The 16522-nt window shown below is 37.8% G+C and overlaps 1 protein-coding gene across 1 annotated transcript in view; it reads left to right on the plus strand.

Annotated features, from left to right (window-relative positions):
• STARD9 (StAR related lipid transfer domain containing 9) overlaps window positions 1-16522 on the plus strand; it is a 113974-nt gene that overhangs the window by 41950 nt on the left and 55502 nt on the right. Inside the window, exons 4-7 of the mRNA XM_055715263.1 lie at window positions 8256-8372; window positions 10383-10415; window positions 10517-10578; window positions 11194-11306. Of these exons, the coding sequence (XP_055571238.1) occupies window positions 8256-8372; window positions 10383-10415; window positions 10517-10578; window positions 11194-11306 (325 nt within the window). The remainder of the gene's footprint in view (window positions 1-8255; window positions 8373-10382; window positions 10416-10516; window positions 10579-11193; window positions 11307-16522) is intronic.

The raw sequence follows: 16522 nt of genomic DNA on the forward strand, positions 1-16522 counted from the left end.
GTGGTTTCATAGTAACTTGGAGGTCAAGGAACATGGAAGAAAGGAAGGGCTTCATAATATACACAGGCAGCTGGGAGAAGTAGGATATGCTAAAACTTTTATTGCAAACATAAATATGCCTTTTTGTAAATATGAGTTTAAAACCAAGATGCTTCACACTTCTAATATTCAAGCAGAGATTTCAATGTAAAATAACAAAGTCCCAAACTGTCACTGTTAATAATAAATGCCTGTCACTTATGATGTCTGACTGGATGTGCTCCATGCTATATTTTATTTCTTCTTGGTATGTTTTCATTCCAGAAAAAAATACAGTCATGCATCTGCTATGCATATTTAGACAGAGACATGCAGGTCTAATGTAATAAAATGTGATATAATCTCAAGCTAATAAATAGGGGTTTTTTGAGTATCTTGAAAATTTGCCGTCAGAAGATTTCTGATTCTGCTGTCCAAATGGGAAAAAATCAGAACAGAGTATCATTCCCTGATATAAATATCCTGATAGTGAAAAAGGTTTTGTTCTTTACCCACAAATCTAATTGCAAAGCATACTCACAGTTTCTAAAAAGGAAGAGTTTTATGATTTTAATGTTGTGAAACAGTTTTTATAAAGGTTTATTCAACAGGGAGAAAATATGTTTCCCATCACTTGGGAAAAAAAGTCTCCTGTCACTTGGTTATCACTGTTTCTTTGGACAGGGTAGTGTGCTTTCATTGAAATCTCTTGGGCTCCTTCAATTTTTGTGTCTTTCCATAATGCAAGGTGCATTTCCAATTAATATTCTTCAGACGCCATTTTAAAAATGGTCTGTGGGGAAAGGTTAAAATTCTCAAGTACTTTAGAAAAAGCAACCTCAAAATGTGGCTCAGTTTTTATTTAATTTCATCGATTTTTATTTTCTTTTGAAATGGGTAATAAATCCACACTTTTTTATCAAGGGTGACCTGATACAAACTTTGTGTTCCAAGCTGACTGCAGTTTGCACTTCATGCTGTTTTGCTTCCAACAAAGTTTTGGAGGTTGTTTGCAGAGTGGCAAATTCTTTTGGCCTCTAATATATTTGGGTTTCAAAGCAAATATATAATCAATCTTCCTAGCTTTTAATTTTAATTAGGATTAACTCAATAGTAATAATTAGACTGCACTAAATTACAACTTCGTCTTTGTTTCCCTACATAACAGCAATTAGAAACTGAATATATCCTTATTTTAATGTTTGCTTATATACCATATGAAAATTCTTTTCTTTGATACATTTGTTTATATGAAATTGAATTTTTAGGATTTAGATGGCCTCGGAATCTGTGTTCACATAAATATTTGAAAAACATACACTGTAGTGAGACTTCATCTGACGTATTTTCTGTTTGTGTCTTCAAAGTTCTACAGTCCAGGTCTAAACAGTATGTGTTAGAATTGGTTAAAAATGTCCTGTGTAATACGTAGTGATTAAAGTAAAAGAGCTGGTGTGCAAACCAGAGGAGAAAAAAAGCAAGCAGCATAAACTGGTGGGAAGCAGGCACACTTACCCCACACAGAAGCATTCACTTCAGCATGATAGCCAATGGTAAACTTGACCTTGTAATTCTAGACGAAGATGCTGGACTTGAGATGTGTAAAATCTCTTAAGAGTGACATTTTTTTTGTCTTTAAAACAATTTTGAATGAGAATATAATCCTGAAATTATTTTTTAAAAATGTTAATTTAAAAAATTAATATATTTTAAGAGGGAGGCAAGGAATAAAACTTTCTGTGATCAAATAGTCTACCGTCTCATAGACACTTAAAGGCACTTGTCAGGGCTGTTAATACCAAGCCCAAGTTTCTGGAGCATTTGATTTGGGTCTGTTATTCTTTACTTGAATAGTAGTTTTCTTTGGATGATGTGGAATTTCATAAGATTAAAAGGTTTTGCACTGGAGGTTTGTTGAAACCACTTATTTGAAGAGAAATGGTGCTAACTGAAGGAGGGGGAGAGACAAAAAGAGGAGAAAGACATTGGGCAGGTCAACAGTACTCCAGTGCACTGGCTATGCATTTAGAAAATCATTTATCTGCTTCAGAAAGATAGTGTAACTGTTCAAGCTGTTGATGATCACAAGGTCCTTCTGCATGGCTGGGCCAGGATCTTCTAAGTTTCCTGCATTAGCTGTTGCAGCTTGCTCTTGTACCACCTGAGGCTTTGAACTTCGCCTGAGTAGCAATTGCCTATCTCATGTGCTGAAGTGTGATTTCAGTCTGGTAGTACAGCCAAAGAGGATTGAAAAAGTTTGTATGTGTTTAAAGAGTGTAAGCTTATGAATTGTACAAATGGCTTCAAAAAATCAAGAAAACAGGTAAGATCAAACTGAATATAGTTCTATTTTTAACTGAATCATAGTAAAAGTAGCCTCCCTGGCACATAAATCTGTAAACCTTAAAATGTTTTTTAAAAACAAGTTTTAGTTAAAATGGCCTGGTTTTCTAGTTTGGACAAGGGCAAATTACTAACACTGTAATTTTCAGAAATTAAGTTCTGTGATTCCTTGTCTGAGTTAGGACTGAGTCATAAAACTTAGGTTGCTGCTTAAGTGTTGGTAAGCCTTGTACCTTAATATATACTTGAGTCCTTTTTTATATGTTCAATTATGTTTTTTTAAGGGCAGGATTCCTGCTGTGATCTTTCTATATGCTTCTAACATACAGGTACATAACTGCACAACTTCTTAAACAGGATTTCACAGTGAGCAGCTTAACTTACCTGTTCTGCAAATATTTAGACTGAGTTATTTCTTGTATCTTCTAAAGGAACACTGAAGTAGGTTTTAAAATGGTTAAGTGATCTGTTGTTATACTTGAAGCAGATTATCCTTATCTAATATTAAACAGTTTCAACCCCAAATATGTAGATATTGCAACAACATGGACAGCATTTTGGTATGCCTGAACTGCATAATTAAGACCAAAACTTCTCCCCTTCTCTACATTACATCTGTACTGCAAGTCCTGTAATGAGGGCTAACTTGTATGATTCGGGATTTGTTAGATTTGAACTGGAACCTGGCAGCTTTGTAGTGAGCATGCCAGCCAAGAACCTGGAATGATAACAGTTGTCTTTAATGCCTTCTCATAACTTTTTCAGAAAGGCATGGTTTTTCCACTATTAGGACAGTTGACAGGTAATAAATTGTAGAGTGTTTCACAGATCACCATGTGATATGGACCTCATACAGCTGGGCAAGTGTGAGAACAAGGCATAGCAAAGCCAATTAAGGCTTTGTTGAAAGAAGCATTCTTGCATGGAACAAACTGAACAGTGTCAATCACACAGAGCAGCCATGCAAGGAAGACATAGCTGTCTTGGCCAAATGGTGTGCTCTCTGCAGGAAGCTGTATCCAACGCATGTTCTTTGTAAAACCTCATCTTCATGAAGTTTCATTTCAAAAACGAGACTTGGAAGAATCCCAGAAGAATCCTTTTTTTTTTTTCTTTTTTCCTCATGATTAACAAAAACTATTATTCATTCCATTATATCATGAAATATGTTAGTAGGTATGTCCAAAATGATTAATCGTAGTACTTCTTATATAATCTGCAGCTGTTGATACTGATACGTATTTGGACTAATGCCTCTGATATTGGCAAAGAAAAAGCTTTGATTTCGATTACTCTTCTTTATTTTTAAGCAAGCCATAAATTCATTGCTCTGCTTCACTTCTCCATTTTTTTCTGCAGTACACTAAAACAAAGAGGCTTTTCTGACTAAATTGAGACTATATTCAATTAAATGAATTGTAATTTATCCTCACAAAAGGAGAGAGAGAAATTCACCAGAAAGAACAAACACAAAACAGTATGAACTGACTTATAATTGGATTTCAGTAAATAATTTTTAAAATTCTCATTCATTATCATCATAGTGTTATGGCACTGTTTTCAGAGTTAACCAGTTTTGTTTGTAATAACACAGCTTCTCTCAAGGCCTAATTCAAAAAGGACTGATTTGAAACACGTTTGAATTGAAGCGTCTGAGTAGCCACGTGTATTCAATAGAGACTAAATGTAACAGAGCTTTGCTTAACTGGGACTTTGGAGTTGAATATTCTTCTTTTAGGAGATAACGCATCCTGTCATTTCTTAATCCTGTTCTTTATACTGCTTGACTCCAATCCCATGTGGCTTGTCCCAAAATTCTACCCTTTAGACTCCAGATCTACAAATGTCTGCCTTTCACACTTTTGTCCCTGTTCCTTGTCTTCCATATCAACCCAACACAATGGTTTCCTGAGCTTTGGCTTCCAAATTCAATCTCTTTCCCACTGATTTGTTGCTCCAAATGAATACTAGTCTCATCTTCCCTCCTTTAACTCTGTCCAGTTTGAATCCGTAACCTCCTTCTCCTTATTCAGAGCCTTATATCAGTCCCCTTCTCTTTTCATTCCTTCCTTTCAGTATTACTGTTTCTCAGCAGTTGTTATTTTACCTGGTTGTTCCCCGGTCCTCTGTCAATCTTCAGATTTAGCTCTTTTCATCTTGAATTTAGATTCTTTCCTACTCTCTGTTCACATTTCCAGCTACTGAAAATCATTGAGCCACTCACACAGGAGAAACTTTCTTTCTCCTGCTCTGAATTCAAGTGACCTGTCTTAGAGGTGTTCTAGCCCACAGTAGTCCAGTTTGGAATGTGAGTGAAGATCCTTCTCACCTCATGAGCTGAAGTATGCCAGAGCAGGCAGAATCTACAGAAAAAAAATAGCTGGTGAAATCTTAGACTCTACTGAATAGGTAGTAACCACAGTCTCTTATCCTGATTTTCTGAAAAAAAAAGTGTTTTTACAATGGCTGTCTGGTTTTGGCCCATGTTAACCAATAATTCTTGACCAAACTGGCTAGGTTGAACCAATTTGAAAGAGGGTTAGAGATCTCTGATATTACGTTCCTACAAGTTTTATGTGTCAACCAACTAGGAAAGAGATCCTAATGGTGCGTCTGCTGTCCAGTGCTTACTGGAGAATTCACATCGGAGCACAAACCTAAGAGGGAAGGCCTTAAGCAAAAAGGTTAAGTGGCTCAGGAATTATGTTATGATTGTTTTTCTTTGCAGTCTTGGAGGATTATGGCATCTAAGTGAATAGTAAGGAGCAAAGTGGAAAAGCCGGGGATGCAGAGAGGAGGTGAATTCTGGAAGCTGGGGTGCAGAGGGCAAAGAGTGGAGGGGAGGAAGGCAAGGACTGTTGAGTAACATGGAAGACATTTGGAAGAGGGTACCGTTCTTCCATCTTTTAGAAGTCTGTATGACATGCAGTTGATGACACATTTAAATTATAGTGAATTTCTTTGTGGCTTGCCAGGGCTGAGAATTAGTCTGTGGTATTTGGTGCCAGGCTTGTATGCCTCTCCACTGGTAGCTGGCAGCTGCTGGAGCAGTTGGCAGTGTCCCATGTTCTGACTGATCAGTCATATCCTCTTCCCCAAAGCATTACACCTTGTGTCTCTGCTCTGGACCAAGGACAGCTGAGAGTGGATGAGAAGATACGCAGGAGGATGGCAGGAAGCAGTGTAGGGGTGGTGGGTGCTGAAATATCCATGAGAGAATTGCAGGAGGCACAAGAGAGCGGAGATCACATATAAAGCCACGAGTTTGTTTAGTGAGTCATTATTGGCCTGCATACTCGTTTGAGTCTCCTGTCTTGTCCTTGGTCAGTGTACAGATTTACTGTAAAGGATTAGTTAAACAGATTTCTGAAGTCATTAGACTGATCTATGGGCTGTACAATGTCAAGGAACTTGACTTATATCTTGCGTTGATTGATGACTCCTGCCAAGAATCGGTTACAGTGATTTGCATGGCTGCTGTTAATGCTTAGATGCTTTTCTAGATATCTTTGTTGATGGAAACCAAGTTAATCTGTTATAGTGATGTAAATATGAGGCCGACCTCTTTCTTTACTGAGGCTAGAGGGAGTGCATCAATATTAGTGAAAGGAGAAGCTCCAGAATCATTGTGTTTAGCATGTAGCTTGTTCTGTTTACCACCATGCTCTAAAGCAATGGCATGCTTATGGTCAAATCAAGAAGGTCTGTACCACCTTCTCACCAGCTTATCCAGTTTGAAGTTTGCTAGCAAATTACACATGCCCACACTGATGTATATCAGCCTTCTAGCCCCATCTCTGCCCCCCCCATCCATGGTGCTTCTCTACTCCAGGTGCTGATGCCAAGATGCTCATTTGCTTCACCTCACCTACCCCAGGAGCTGGTACCTGCAACACAGGCCCTGGGACCCATGGTCCCCTCTCCAGCTGCTGACACAAACCCTCACACTGCTCCAGTTCCCCTAGTAGCTGGGACATAGATGCTATGACACATAATCCCACTCTAATGGATGGCACTTAGACTCTAACTTGGTCCAGTTGCTGGTACCACAGATATGGGGGACATATAACCCGAGGCTGATTTCGGTTGCTGACCTGAATTTACTTCCCCCCAGTTTCCCCAGTAGCTAACACCCTGGACCCACACTTCTTAGGTCCATGGCCACACTGGCTACCAATGCTGAGGTTCTCACTGGCTTCATTTGCTGGCACCACTGATGTGATGGCTATATTGCCTGAGGTCTTCTGACTCCATTGCTGTCCCCAAATTCACTCCAGTCTCTCCAGATGCTGTCGTCTAGTCCTAACAGCATTCACACATGGGATGGAGTGTGGTTACATGTTAAGATCATCAAGAAAGGATTTAGTAAGAAAATAGGACAGACTGTTGTAATCAGGCACAGGGCTCAGTCAGACAAGCGTACTGATCTACTGTTGCTTACATGAGACCAGCCCCGTATATACCCTCTTCTCCTTTCTGATCACCTCACCTTAAACATTCCTTAATGAGTTTTGTATAGCCCTGCAGGCCCTCCTCAAATATCCAAAATCCTCCTGTTCCTGTTGTTTCCCCCACTTGTTGGTTATGAAGTCCAGCTTGGCCCTCTCCAAAGCTATGCTTCAGTTTCTTAATGGCCTGTCCAGTAGCAACTGGTGAGTTTGTCACTATCTTTGTTATACCTTGTCTATTACATTTGTATTCATGTGTTTTGTTTATGACTTTCACTGTATTCTTTGCATGGAAAAGTTACTTGATCTGATAATCCTAATGAAGCAGATGTTCTGACATGCCACATATCCTTACAAATACACGCAGGAGTAGCCAAATTCTGCCGCATGGGAACGTTGCTGATTCTTCAGCTAGAAACTAGCATCTTGTCTCAGTTTGAGTTGAAATATGATGTGAAAATAAAAGTCTTGGCAGAGTTTTTTTTACTAATTTTTTCTGGAGAGTATAGAAAAGTGGTGATATTTATGAAATATGTTTTTCTATTGATTCTTATTAGGTTTAGTACATTTATCTGTCCATTGGAGAAGCAAATGACCTGGCAGTGAGTGAGACTTCACAGCAGTGAAACACTGAAATCATATTCATCTCTCTATATGTACTAGCTAGTTTTCTGTGTGAATAGCAAAACCATTAGTACTTGTAACATTTATTTTGAAAGTTCAAAATACACAAGGAATGACTGTTCAGATCTTGCTGTACGGGTAGTCTGGCTGTGATGGTCCAACTTTTGCAGCCACAGTGGGAACAGTGCAAGCTTTAGAAGCCCCTAGAGGCTGACACTGACTTGATGGTAACAGTTCCTAGCTCTGCATTACAATGAGTGGAAGGTGGCACATCACTATGCGTGTGGCATGAACAGAAAATAGTGTTTAGCCTTTGGTGGTATCACTTACTGACCAGATAGGCAAGATAGAAGTATTGCTTAGGTGAGGTCTGCTTGCAGGCTACGGGTTAGACTTTGCTTAGCTTTTGACCTATAGTTCTGATGCCTAATGCTCCTATTAATGTAATTGCGTTAAAGAGCTTTGATCACGTTTTCTGTCAGGTTTATGCTGAGGACTGTAAAAACTTGGTGTGGGAGAGATCCTCGAGAAATCATACAGTCTAAGTGTAAAGTAGTAAAGGCAAGGAAGCACAATTAAACGCTACTGCTTGTTGTCAGCACCATGCTTGGTGTATCAGCATCTGGAGGAAGATCTAACAAGTGAACACTGGGTGCTTAATATTGTGCCTGATAAATTAGAAAGACAAATACTGTGGAGATGCTTGTTCCCGAGGAGTTATTAAAGCTTCAAGACCTACAGGTAATGCAGAGTGTTTATAGGGAGGAGTATTTAATTATCCAATTATTCATGGACTGTTTTGTTTCTTTTGGTCTTTTTCAGGTGTTCCAGGACCTTGGCACTTCTGTGTTGTCAGGTGCATTTAGAGGATACAACATCTGCCTCTTTGCATATGGACAGACAGGTTCAGGAAAAACTTACACAATGATGGGAACACCTGTGAGTTACGCCATTCATTTTACACTCTGAGTTGAGGGCAGGATGTCCAGCAGAAATATCGCTTTATTTTGAAACAGTGATTATGGTGCATGTTGAGCAGAAAGCTTTTATATATGTTTTATTTGGTATTTATATATATATAAAATGAGAGTCAAGCCTTTACATTTAGGTAAATAATGTAGTTTCAGCTAAACTGCTAGAAAATATGACGGTACTTTAAATATTTATTTTAGATAATCTTCATTTTACTATGTATGAATCTTACTGCTATGGCGGGGGGTGGGGGTGAAGAAATCTATGCCTCTGAATAGTTCTGTATTAGAAATCTATAGCTCAAGATAGCCAAAAAAATCCATGAGAATATTTTGTATTATCTGACCTATGCTGAAATTAAATCACTTTCACAAACAAAACTGGATACAATTCACAGGAATACTTTTGTAACTTCTTCATTCTGTACTTGAGACATTTATCTGTTGCAGAAGTTATCCTTTGGCCTGTGGAAACTAGTACTTTCTTCACTTCCAGTTTTGAAATGTATTTGAATGAAGCTGTTGCATTTTAAGATTCTTGTCTACCAGGAACCACTTAAAGTGCATTTTGGTCTTGGTACTCAGATCAATGAAGTCAGTTGAGGATTTCCTGTGTTCTGCTGCAACACAAGACAATTTGATCTCTGTCCATAAATATTCTCAGCTGATGGTGAAACCTGTTACTAAAGAAAAAAAAAATTAACAGTTTGCATGAGTGGACTACTATTTCCTACACCCATGGGATTCAATTTTTAATGTGAAATGAGGGTAAAGTTTGTTCTAACCCTGAAGATAAGAAAAAAAGACTATTCTGGCATGGTTTGTACTTTTGACAAGAGTTCGGATTTTTTGATTTTGTTTTCCCCACAGACATCAGCAACAGGTTTTTGTTAAATCATGACCTGATTCTCCATCCATTTTCTGTGAAATCAAGCTTAACACCATGGAAGCCTGAAGAATTGTTAAAGTTGTGGTTAATAGGTGACAAACTAGGATATTTGTTATTACATTATTTTGAAAATATCTTAGCAATTCAGAATGTTCACATCTTGAAGTTATCATTATTTCTAAGGCAATTTCCAGGTGTTGTGTTTTGAAGAGATTTGTGGCTTATAAAATGATTTTTTTCTCCAGTGGAATCCTACTTTGATCTGATCTTTAATATTTCATGGTATTCACTGTTAAACAGTGTTCAAAACTAGGAAGAAACAAGTGTTTGGTATAAACTGAACTTTTGCCCATGGTGGTTCACTTGATGAACTTGGACTTTCTTCCCCTAACACCATTTCAAGTGTGCCTTCTAAAATCCTTTCCTGCTGTTCAGCAAGCAGATTCTACCTAAGTCTTTCTCAGGGTGTGTTGGCACTGGATCACCGAAGTGCAAGCAATCATGTTGTAAGAGCAGTTTATCACATGAAAAACACTGTTACTTCAGTTTGGTGTAGACTGTTTTGGCAAAGTTTAAATTGGCTAGTTTGGGTGCTGTTAGCAGCCTTATACCATTCTCTCTGAGAGACTGGATTTATGAATCTAGAACATAAAGCTGTTCCAAGCCTGTTCTGTGATGCCACAGCATAAAGAAATAAAAGTAGAATAAGAAAAAAACATTATACTCATGACTAGTTAAGCTAGTTTCAGTGTTGCCTCTAAACTTCTCATTGCTGCTGTATAGGTTGCTCTAAAATGACTTCTGCTGTAAAGAACATTTGCACTAAAGCTGAAACAGCTGACATGGCACAGCATGTGAGACCCTGCAGTTTCACATGCAAGATGCTTCAGCTGGAGTAGTAGAACATTGCCATGCTGTTCTGACCTACAATCCAGGGTGGTTTGTGTTGTAATCCACCATACAGTCATTACTTTAATGCTGCACTGTGATTCTGTCCTTTTCTTGTAACTTGGCTTTTATTTAAAAATAAGTTTTGCAAGAGTCACAGCAAGTACATTGCTTAATTTTTTTTCTGTTTATTATTTGAAGGCATCCATTGGGCTGACACCTCGTATATGTGAGGTACTTTTTTTTTTTTTTTTTTTTTTTTTTACTTGCATTTGTTTAAGCAGTTAGATTTTCTCAATGGATTTAAAACTTATGTAAAGTTCTGATTTGTACAGGGTCTTTTTTCAAGGAAGGATGATTACTCAGACCAGACAGCATCTTGCAGAGTAAAGGTCAGGTAAGCTTGTCAGTGTTTTGGCCAATGCTATGAAGGCTTTCAACAACATATTCCTGTAATCAAACAGAGTAAAGACTAGTTTATTTTGTTTCTGTTTTCTCAGTTGCCTAATCATTTTGGAACAAGGGGGAGAACACAGAGAATAGATGAGAAACTGTTGGTTTTATTTTTTGATCTCTGTATAGTTCTTTAGATGCTGTCTGTTCACTTTTGTATAGACAGCTGAAATAGGAGTGCATTAAAAAATTGTTTCCTGTTTGTTTAACTCTTAAATTTGAGCCATAATCCTACATTCCATTCTTATTTGTTGTTCCAGTGATCTAATGAAGCATTATGTTTGGAAATCTGTGGACTGTGTCCACAGTGTTAAAAAAGCATATTTTATGAATTCTTAAATAAAATACTAAATGCCTCTTGCTTCTTGGAAATTTGCTACTGTGTGTTCTTTCTACATGCACTGCATGGGAAGGGGTAGTAACAGAGATAACACAAATGAATTCATCAACTATATCATGAAAGATCTATGTAAGATTTAGGTACTTACATTGTCAAAATTACGCTTCCTTTTTTTTTAATAATTTGCATTTTACATTCTTTTTTTTCTTTGCTTTTCAGTTTTCTTGAAATCTATAATGAGCGTGTCCGAGATCTGTTAAAACAGTCAGACCGAAAGAAACCTTACACACTTCGAGTCCGAGAACACCCTGAAACAGGACCATATGTACAAGGTGAGAGTGGGCTTCACAACTAGCATCAGAATTTCAAGTAAATGTGGATCAGATCTGTATGTGTCTTTGCATATTTTCCTGGTGTGATCCTAATTGCTTCTATTCTTCAGGCGTTACTTTCCTCAAATATTTTGCTTGTTAATATGAACACGTGTAATACACTGAAAGCTTTGCCTCTGTTATCCCACTGACTAGATATCCTACACTTTCTTGTTGCCTTTCCAGGCATAAGTCATATGGAAGCCATAGTGTTTTGCTTTCTTTGGTTTTAAAGAAATCTTAATCAAGAAATCCACTAACGTCAGCTCTAAATGAGTTCTCCAGACCAGCCTAAGGTCCCTCTATACCTGGTTCAGTCCTTGGCAGCAGTACATATATAAAATAATTTAAAAAGTAGATAAACTCAACTTGTTTGATGTTGCAGGCCAGGCCATGAGAAGCAATGAAAATCTGTATTACCCAAGTGAGAACCCAGTAAGCTTCATTTTCCTTCATTAACTGAAAAAGCACAGAATGGGTAATGTAGGTGCATTATATGATTAAAAACATCACACGCTTTAATTCACGCCAGCAGCAGCAGCTCCTCAGGTGACTTTGCATTTTCTAGTGAATCATAGCTTTCAAATCAGGTGACACAGATGAAAACACTCCCCCATGTGTATTTTTTCTGTTTCACTTGTGTGTCATTTAGTTGTTATCTTCTCATTGTTTTTGTACTTCCAGTTAATTTTCAGTTTTAATTGGTGCGTTCGCTTCAGGGTCTTACGTAGCTTTAAATTTGAGTTTGGTCATTGGTACTTTGTAAATTGATTAGCTCCTGATCTAAAGTTTGCCTGCTATGTCACCCTTTATCTGACCAACAACTAACAAAAGGCATGTGTCTCAAAATCATTGCACCAGTGCAAAATCATACAGAGTAGCTTTACAGTGGAGGTCAGAAGGAAAAGCCTTTTCCAAACTCATGCAAATTTCAAAAATTAGTGAGTTTGTTTAGAAAGTAAATGCATATGTTTCCTTTCAGTGTGCCTTATATCTAGTGGGCAGAATTCCAGAGTTACCTCTGGTATCACTGTCTCTAACAGGCTGGCCACCAAGTGGATAGTAACACGTGGAGGGTGTGTATTTAGTATGCAAAATGCTTATCCCACAGAATTTTATTGGTCCTGTCAGATCAGGTCAAATACTGATTTGTTCTGCCTTGTCTCTGTTTTGTGAATTCCTTTTGTTCTCCCTGGTTTACTTTTGTCCCTCTTTCGTTATCGTGGCATTACATGTCAGGTTGTTATGCTTACTTCAGAGATTAAGGCAAGATGTAAGAACAGATAGGGTGACTTGACAATGTGATTGAATGGAGTCTGGAATTTGCAGCTCTTATTCCCTGGGCACCTGCAGTATTGGTCATAGGGCATCTAACAACCAACGCTTGTTAGCAGTTCCTCCTCTCAAAATTTGAAATAAGCACTTGGGAAATGTTGAACTTGCATGGTCCATTACACAAGGGACTATCTGGCATTCTGGTTATTTCAGCAGTGCTTTCCCAGCACATCAGCATCCTGTTCAAGGAGATTTAGAAAATAGATGAATTGATGGTCTCATTAGTATGGCAAGCTTATCATTCTTTGTAAAGCAGGTTCATAAACATTTGGCCTTTGCTGAGGCCTTTCCAAGATTCTCTTTCTACCTGTTTGTTATTGGAGAACTTAATTGTTGGTGGGATACAGATACTAATTATTTTCTTTTAGCAGCTGCTCATTCACCAGGCAAGAAAAGGTCTTTAAACTGCTTCCTTCCTTGGCAATTTCCATCCCTTTTCTCAGGCCTTATATCTCCAGTGATTCCTTGGCTGCATAATGGCGTTTCCTTGTTTTAAAAGAAAATGAAGTTACAGCTTCTGCCAATGGGCTGGCTTGCCTTTTGTCACTATTTTGTCTTCATCTGCAACCTTCCAGGCCAAATCTGTCACTTCTTTTTCAGTTCTGGGTTTTTGGGGGTTTGGGTTTTTTTGGTTGATTGGTTGGGTGGATTTTGGTTTTGGTGTCTTTTTTTTTTTAAACTAAATTTTACCCCTTTTGAATAAGGATTTTATACTTAGACACAACTAAAAACTTTAAGTGGAACAATTTTATGCTAGTATTGTGAAATATCCCATAACAGTTCCTAAGTCATTAGAACTCGTAAAATCTGAGGAAAAGATAAGGGAGAAAGATTAACCTAAATAATATTTGCCAGCTTTGGCCACATATGTAAATCCAGTATGAATACTTTATTTTAGAAGATCCTTTCTCTGTGTATCTTATGACAGCCTCAGAAAAAAAAATCGGTGTTGGTGTCTATAAGAAAAAAATTAATTGTAATGATAAATGTGATTCACATTTTTAGAAAATCTGATCACAAACATAAAAAATGAAGTAATTTCTCTGCTGAAGGCATGATGGGGTATAATTAGATGCTGTTGTGAGAGAACATGAACAGAAGTGATTTCAGGCTGATGAGTCAGTGGCTTAGGGCAACGGTCAGATGACAGTTTTTTTAAAAAATATGTATAAATAATATATATTAATAAACAAAGATGCTTATGTACAGTTTATGCAATTAAGAACTGGAACAGTTTGTCTTACTTGAGACAACCCTGGTGTCTTTTGGAGGAGGGACTAACAAAGAAGGTGTGATGACATAGCTCCTTTTGGAACTATACTCATTAGCTCACATTGAAAATAAACAGTAGTGAGAAAGTCCAGAGGTGTTTTGAATGTAGGTGAGAGGAGTACAGTCAGCTTGATTTTAATAACATCAAATTCAAGAAAATGAAATGGTTCACAACACTGGTACAAAATGCCCTTGTCAGCTGCAGGAATGTATTGCTGCAATCAACAGCTGCTGATCTCTGTAATGAGGGCCTTCTACGTGCTAAAGTAGTCTTTGGCAGTTTTATATGTAGTGTCTCTGTACAGGATTAGAGTGTAAGAGTATTGTTTCCAGTAGCTAGATGGCTGGGATCATAATTATCAGCAAGCTTATGAGAAGGGGCGCTTGTTTTGTATTGCCCTTCCGGGTGATTTGCTGTATGAAAGAAATAAAGATGATGAACAACAGCAATCCTCAGAAATCTTCTATTATTTCCCACGGATCCAGTATGTTAAGGATGAGCATCTTATTTGTTTACATCATATTTCTTGCAAGCCATCAGCAATTTTAAGGTTTGCTGACTTTGATCAGGAGCTCCCCAGTGTACCGTTAGTTTATCAGTTGTGTGGTTGGTGTCAATGATACCCAGAGTATCATATATGTATGTATGTATACCATAGCACTAGATGAAGAACAGAGAAGTAAATCAGAAAACTTACACTATTGAAGGATGCTTAGATGCTCTGGGCAATGCATTTTCCATTTGCAAGTCCAGTCAGGAAGTCCCAGCTCTGAACACCAAGTATTTTGAATAGTTTCCAGCCCATCATTTTTCCACGTAAAGGCTGTGAGATTGTAGCCTTTAAAATGCTGAAAGTGTTTCAGTGCTTTGGGTTGGAATCATTTCAAACTTCTCCCTCACAGATGGTCGCACTGTTAAGGAATCAGCCTCTCTTAAATCAGGAAATGATGCAATCTATTTTGTTACTCTGAGACACTTTTCTGGGGGAGATCCTTTCTTAACTCCAAGGCAGATTTCTAGACAAGCAAGTGTTTTTGATCTTTCTTTGGAACTTGAACTTTCTTTCTCTAGCAGCCAACAGAACACTTTGTCAATTGTTTTCAAACATAATTTACAATATTTCATTTACCTTATTGAAAAACTAAAAGTTTTGAACTCTGCTAGATTCACGTTTCCAGTACTTATGGAAATGTAGGTAGGTAAGAATTTCTTCCATGCCTCCATTTTGTAACTGGATTTTTATTCAGTTAAATAAGACCCTGAAAAAGTGTCTGGGAAAACAATATAAGATAGTTTCAATGTTCTGAACTTTGAAGATCCCAGTGCTGTTGGAAAAATAATGGGCCTCTTTCTCAAATGGAAAATGTGATGACTTCTGGAATTAATGTATTGTAAAGGGACACTAGAGAGCAGAAGAAATGCTTTTGTTTGAAAATCATACTATACTTCTTGTGTGTGTGGGTGTGCATGCATGCATGCTACAGTTAGGGTTTCTTTTCTTTAAAGTGTGGGTGATCCAAAAATCTGGGGTTTTTTTCTTTATGTGTATCGGTTGTTAAAGGACTAAAAGAAATTCCCATCTTTGGCTTAGATCGTGCTTTCATTTAAAGTTAAAAAAGCTATTATCATGTAAGGATAGACTCTAACAATGCCAGAAGTACTTATTTCATTCAGTCTTGTTGAATTTTATATTCATCTTGACACATTCTAGCAGTACATAAATTATTTGATCCAAATAAACCACATTTTTCAGTATTCTGCCTTCATCCACACGTTTGTGGTCTGCAATAAAACAAACCAGACCTAAATCAGTGTTGGGGGGCAGCAGATGTCCTGGATTCCAGCTGGGATAAAACATTCCCCAGAGGAGTGTTTTACTCGGTATTGTATGACAAAGGCTTGCTTCACAACTCAGGTGTTTTGTAGGAGTCACTGCAGTACAAATGATAACTAATCATCACCATGAAATGCAAACAAGGTATATTAAATTGGATTTATGTGAAATACAAGTCTGTTGAGGTTAATTTTGTGCATCTCTTGGAATTTGCATTTTTGCAGGGGGTTGGCAGTGCCGCTACAGCACAGCAGCACACTGCCCTCCGCTGGGGCCCTGTGAGTCACAGCCACCACTCCCACGCCGCAGGCTCCGAATGCAGTGCTGCTTTCATTTGTTTTCAGTGGGTTTTTTCCCCCTTAAAAATAAAATAAAAATTAATCAAAACGCCTGAAAGTAGAAGATATGAAAGGGCCAGATGTTTCATGTCATTATTTGGTTATCCTATGGGGAGAAAAGAGAGTGAAGACTCCTATGTGTTGCAGGCTGAAGACTGGTGAAGTAGATGGTAAATATTCACAGTTCCTAATTCTGTTAGTTGCGTGAGCAGAGCCGTTATCCAGAGGCAGTGGCAAAAAGCTGCTTTACAGGATCTGTGTCCAATTAGTATCAGTGACATAGCTGAAAATTTCTTATGGAGTTTCAACTATATTGGTTTTTTAAATACCATTATTCTGCAGACAGATAGGAAAAAGGTCTGTACTTTGAAGGTACAAGGCATTTTTTTATGCTGAT

The sequence above is a fragment of the Falco cherrug genome, chromosome 7, assembly GCF_023634085.1.
Source record: "Falco cherrug isolate bFalChe1 chromosome 7, bFalChe1.pri, whole genome shotgun sequence".
Taxonomy (NCBI): Eukaryota; Metazoa; Chordata; class Aves; order Falconiformes; family Falconidae; genus Falco; species Falco cherrug.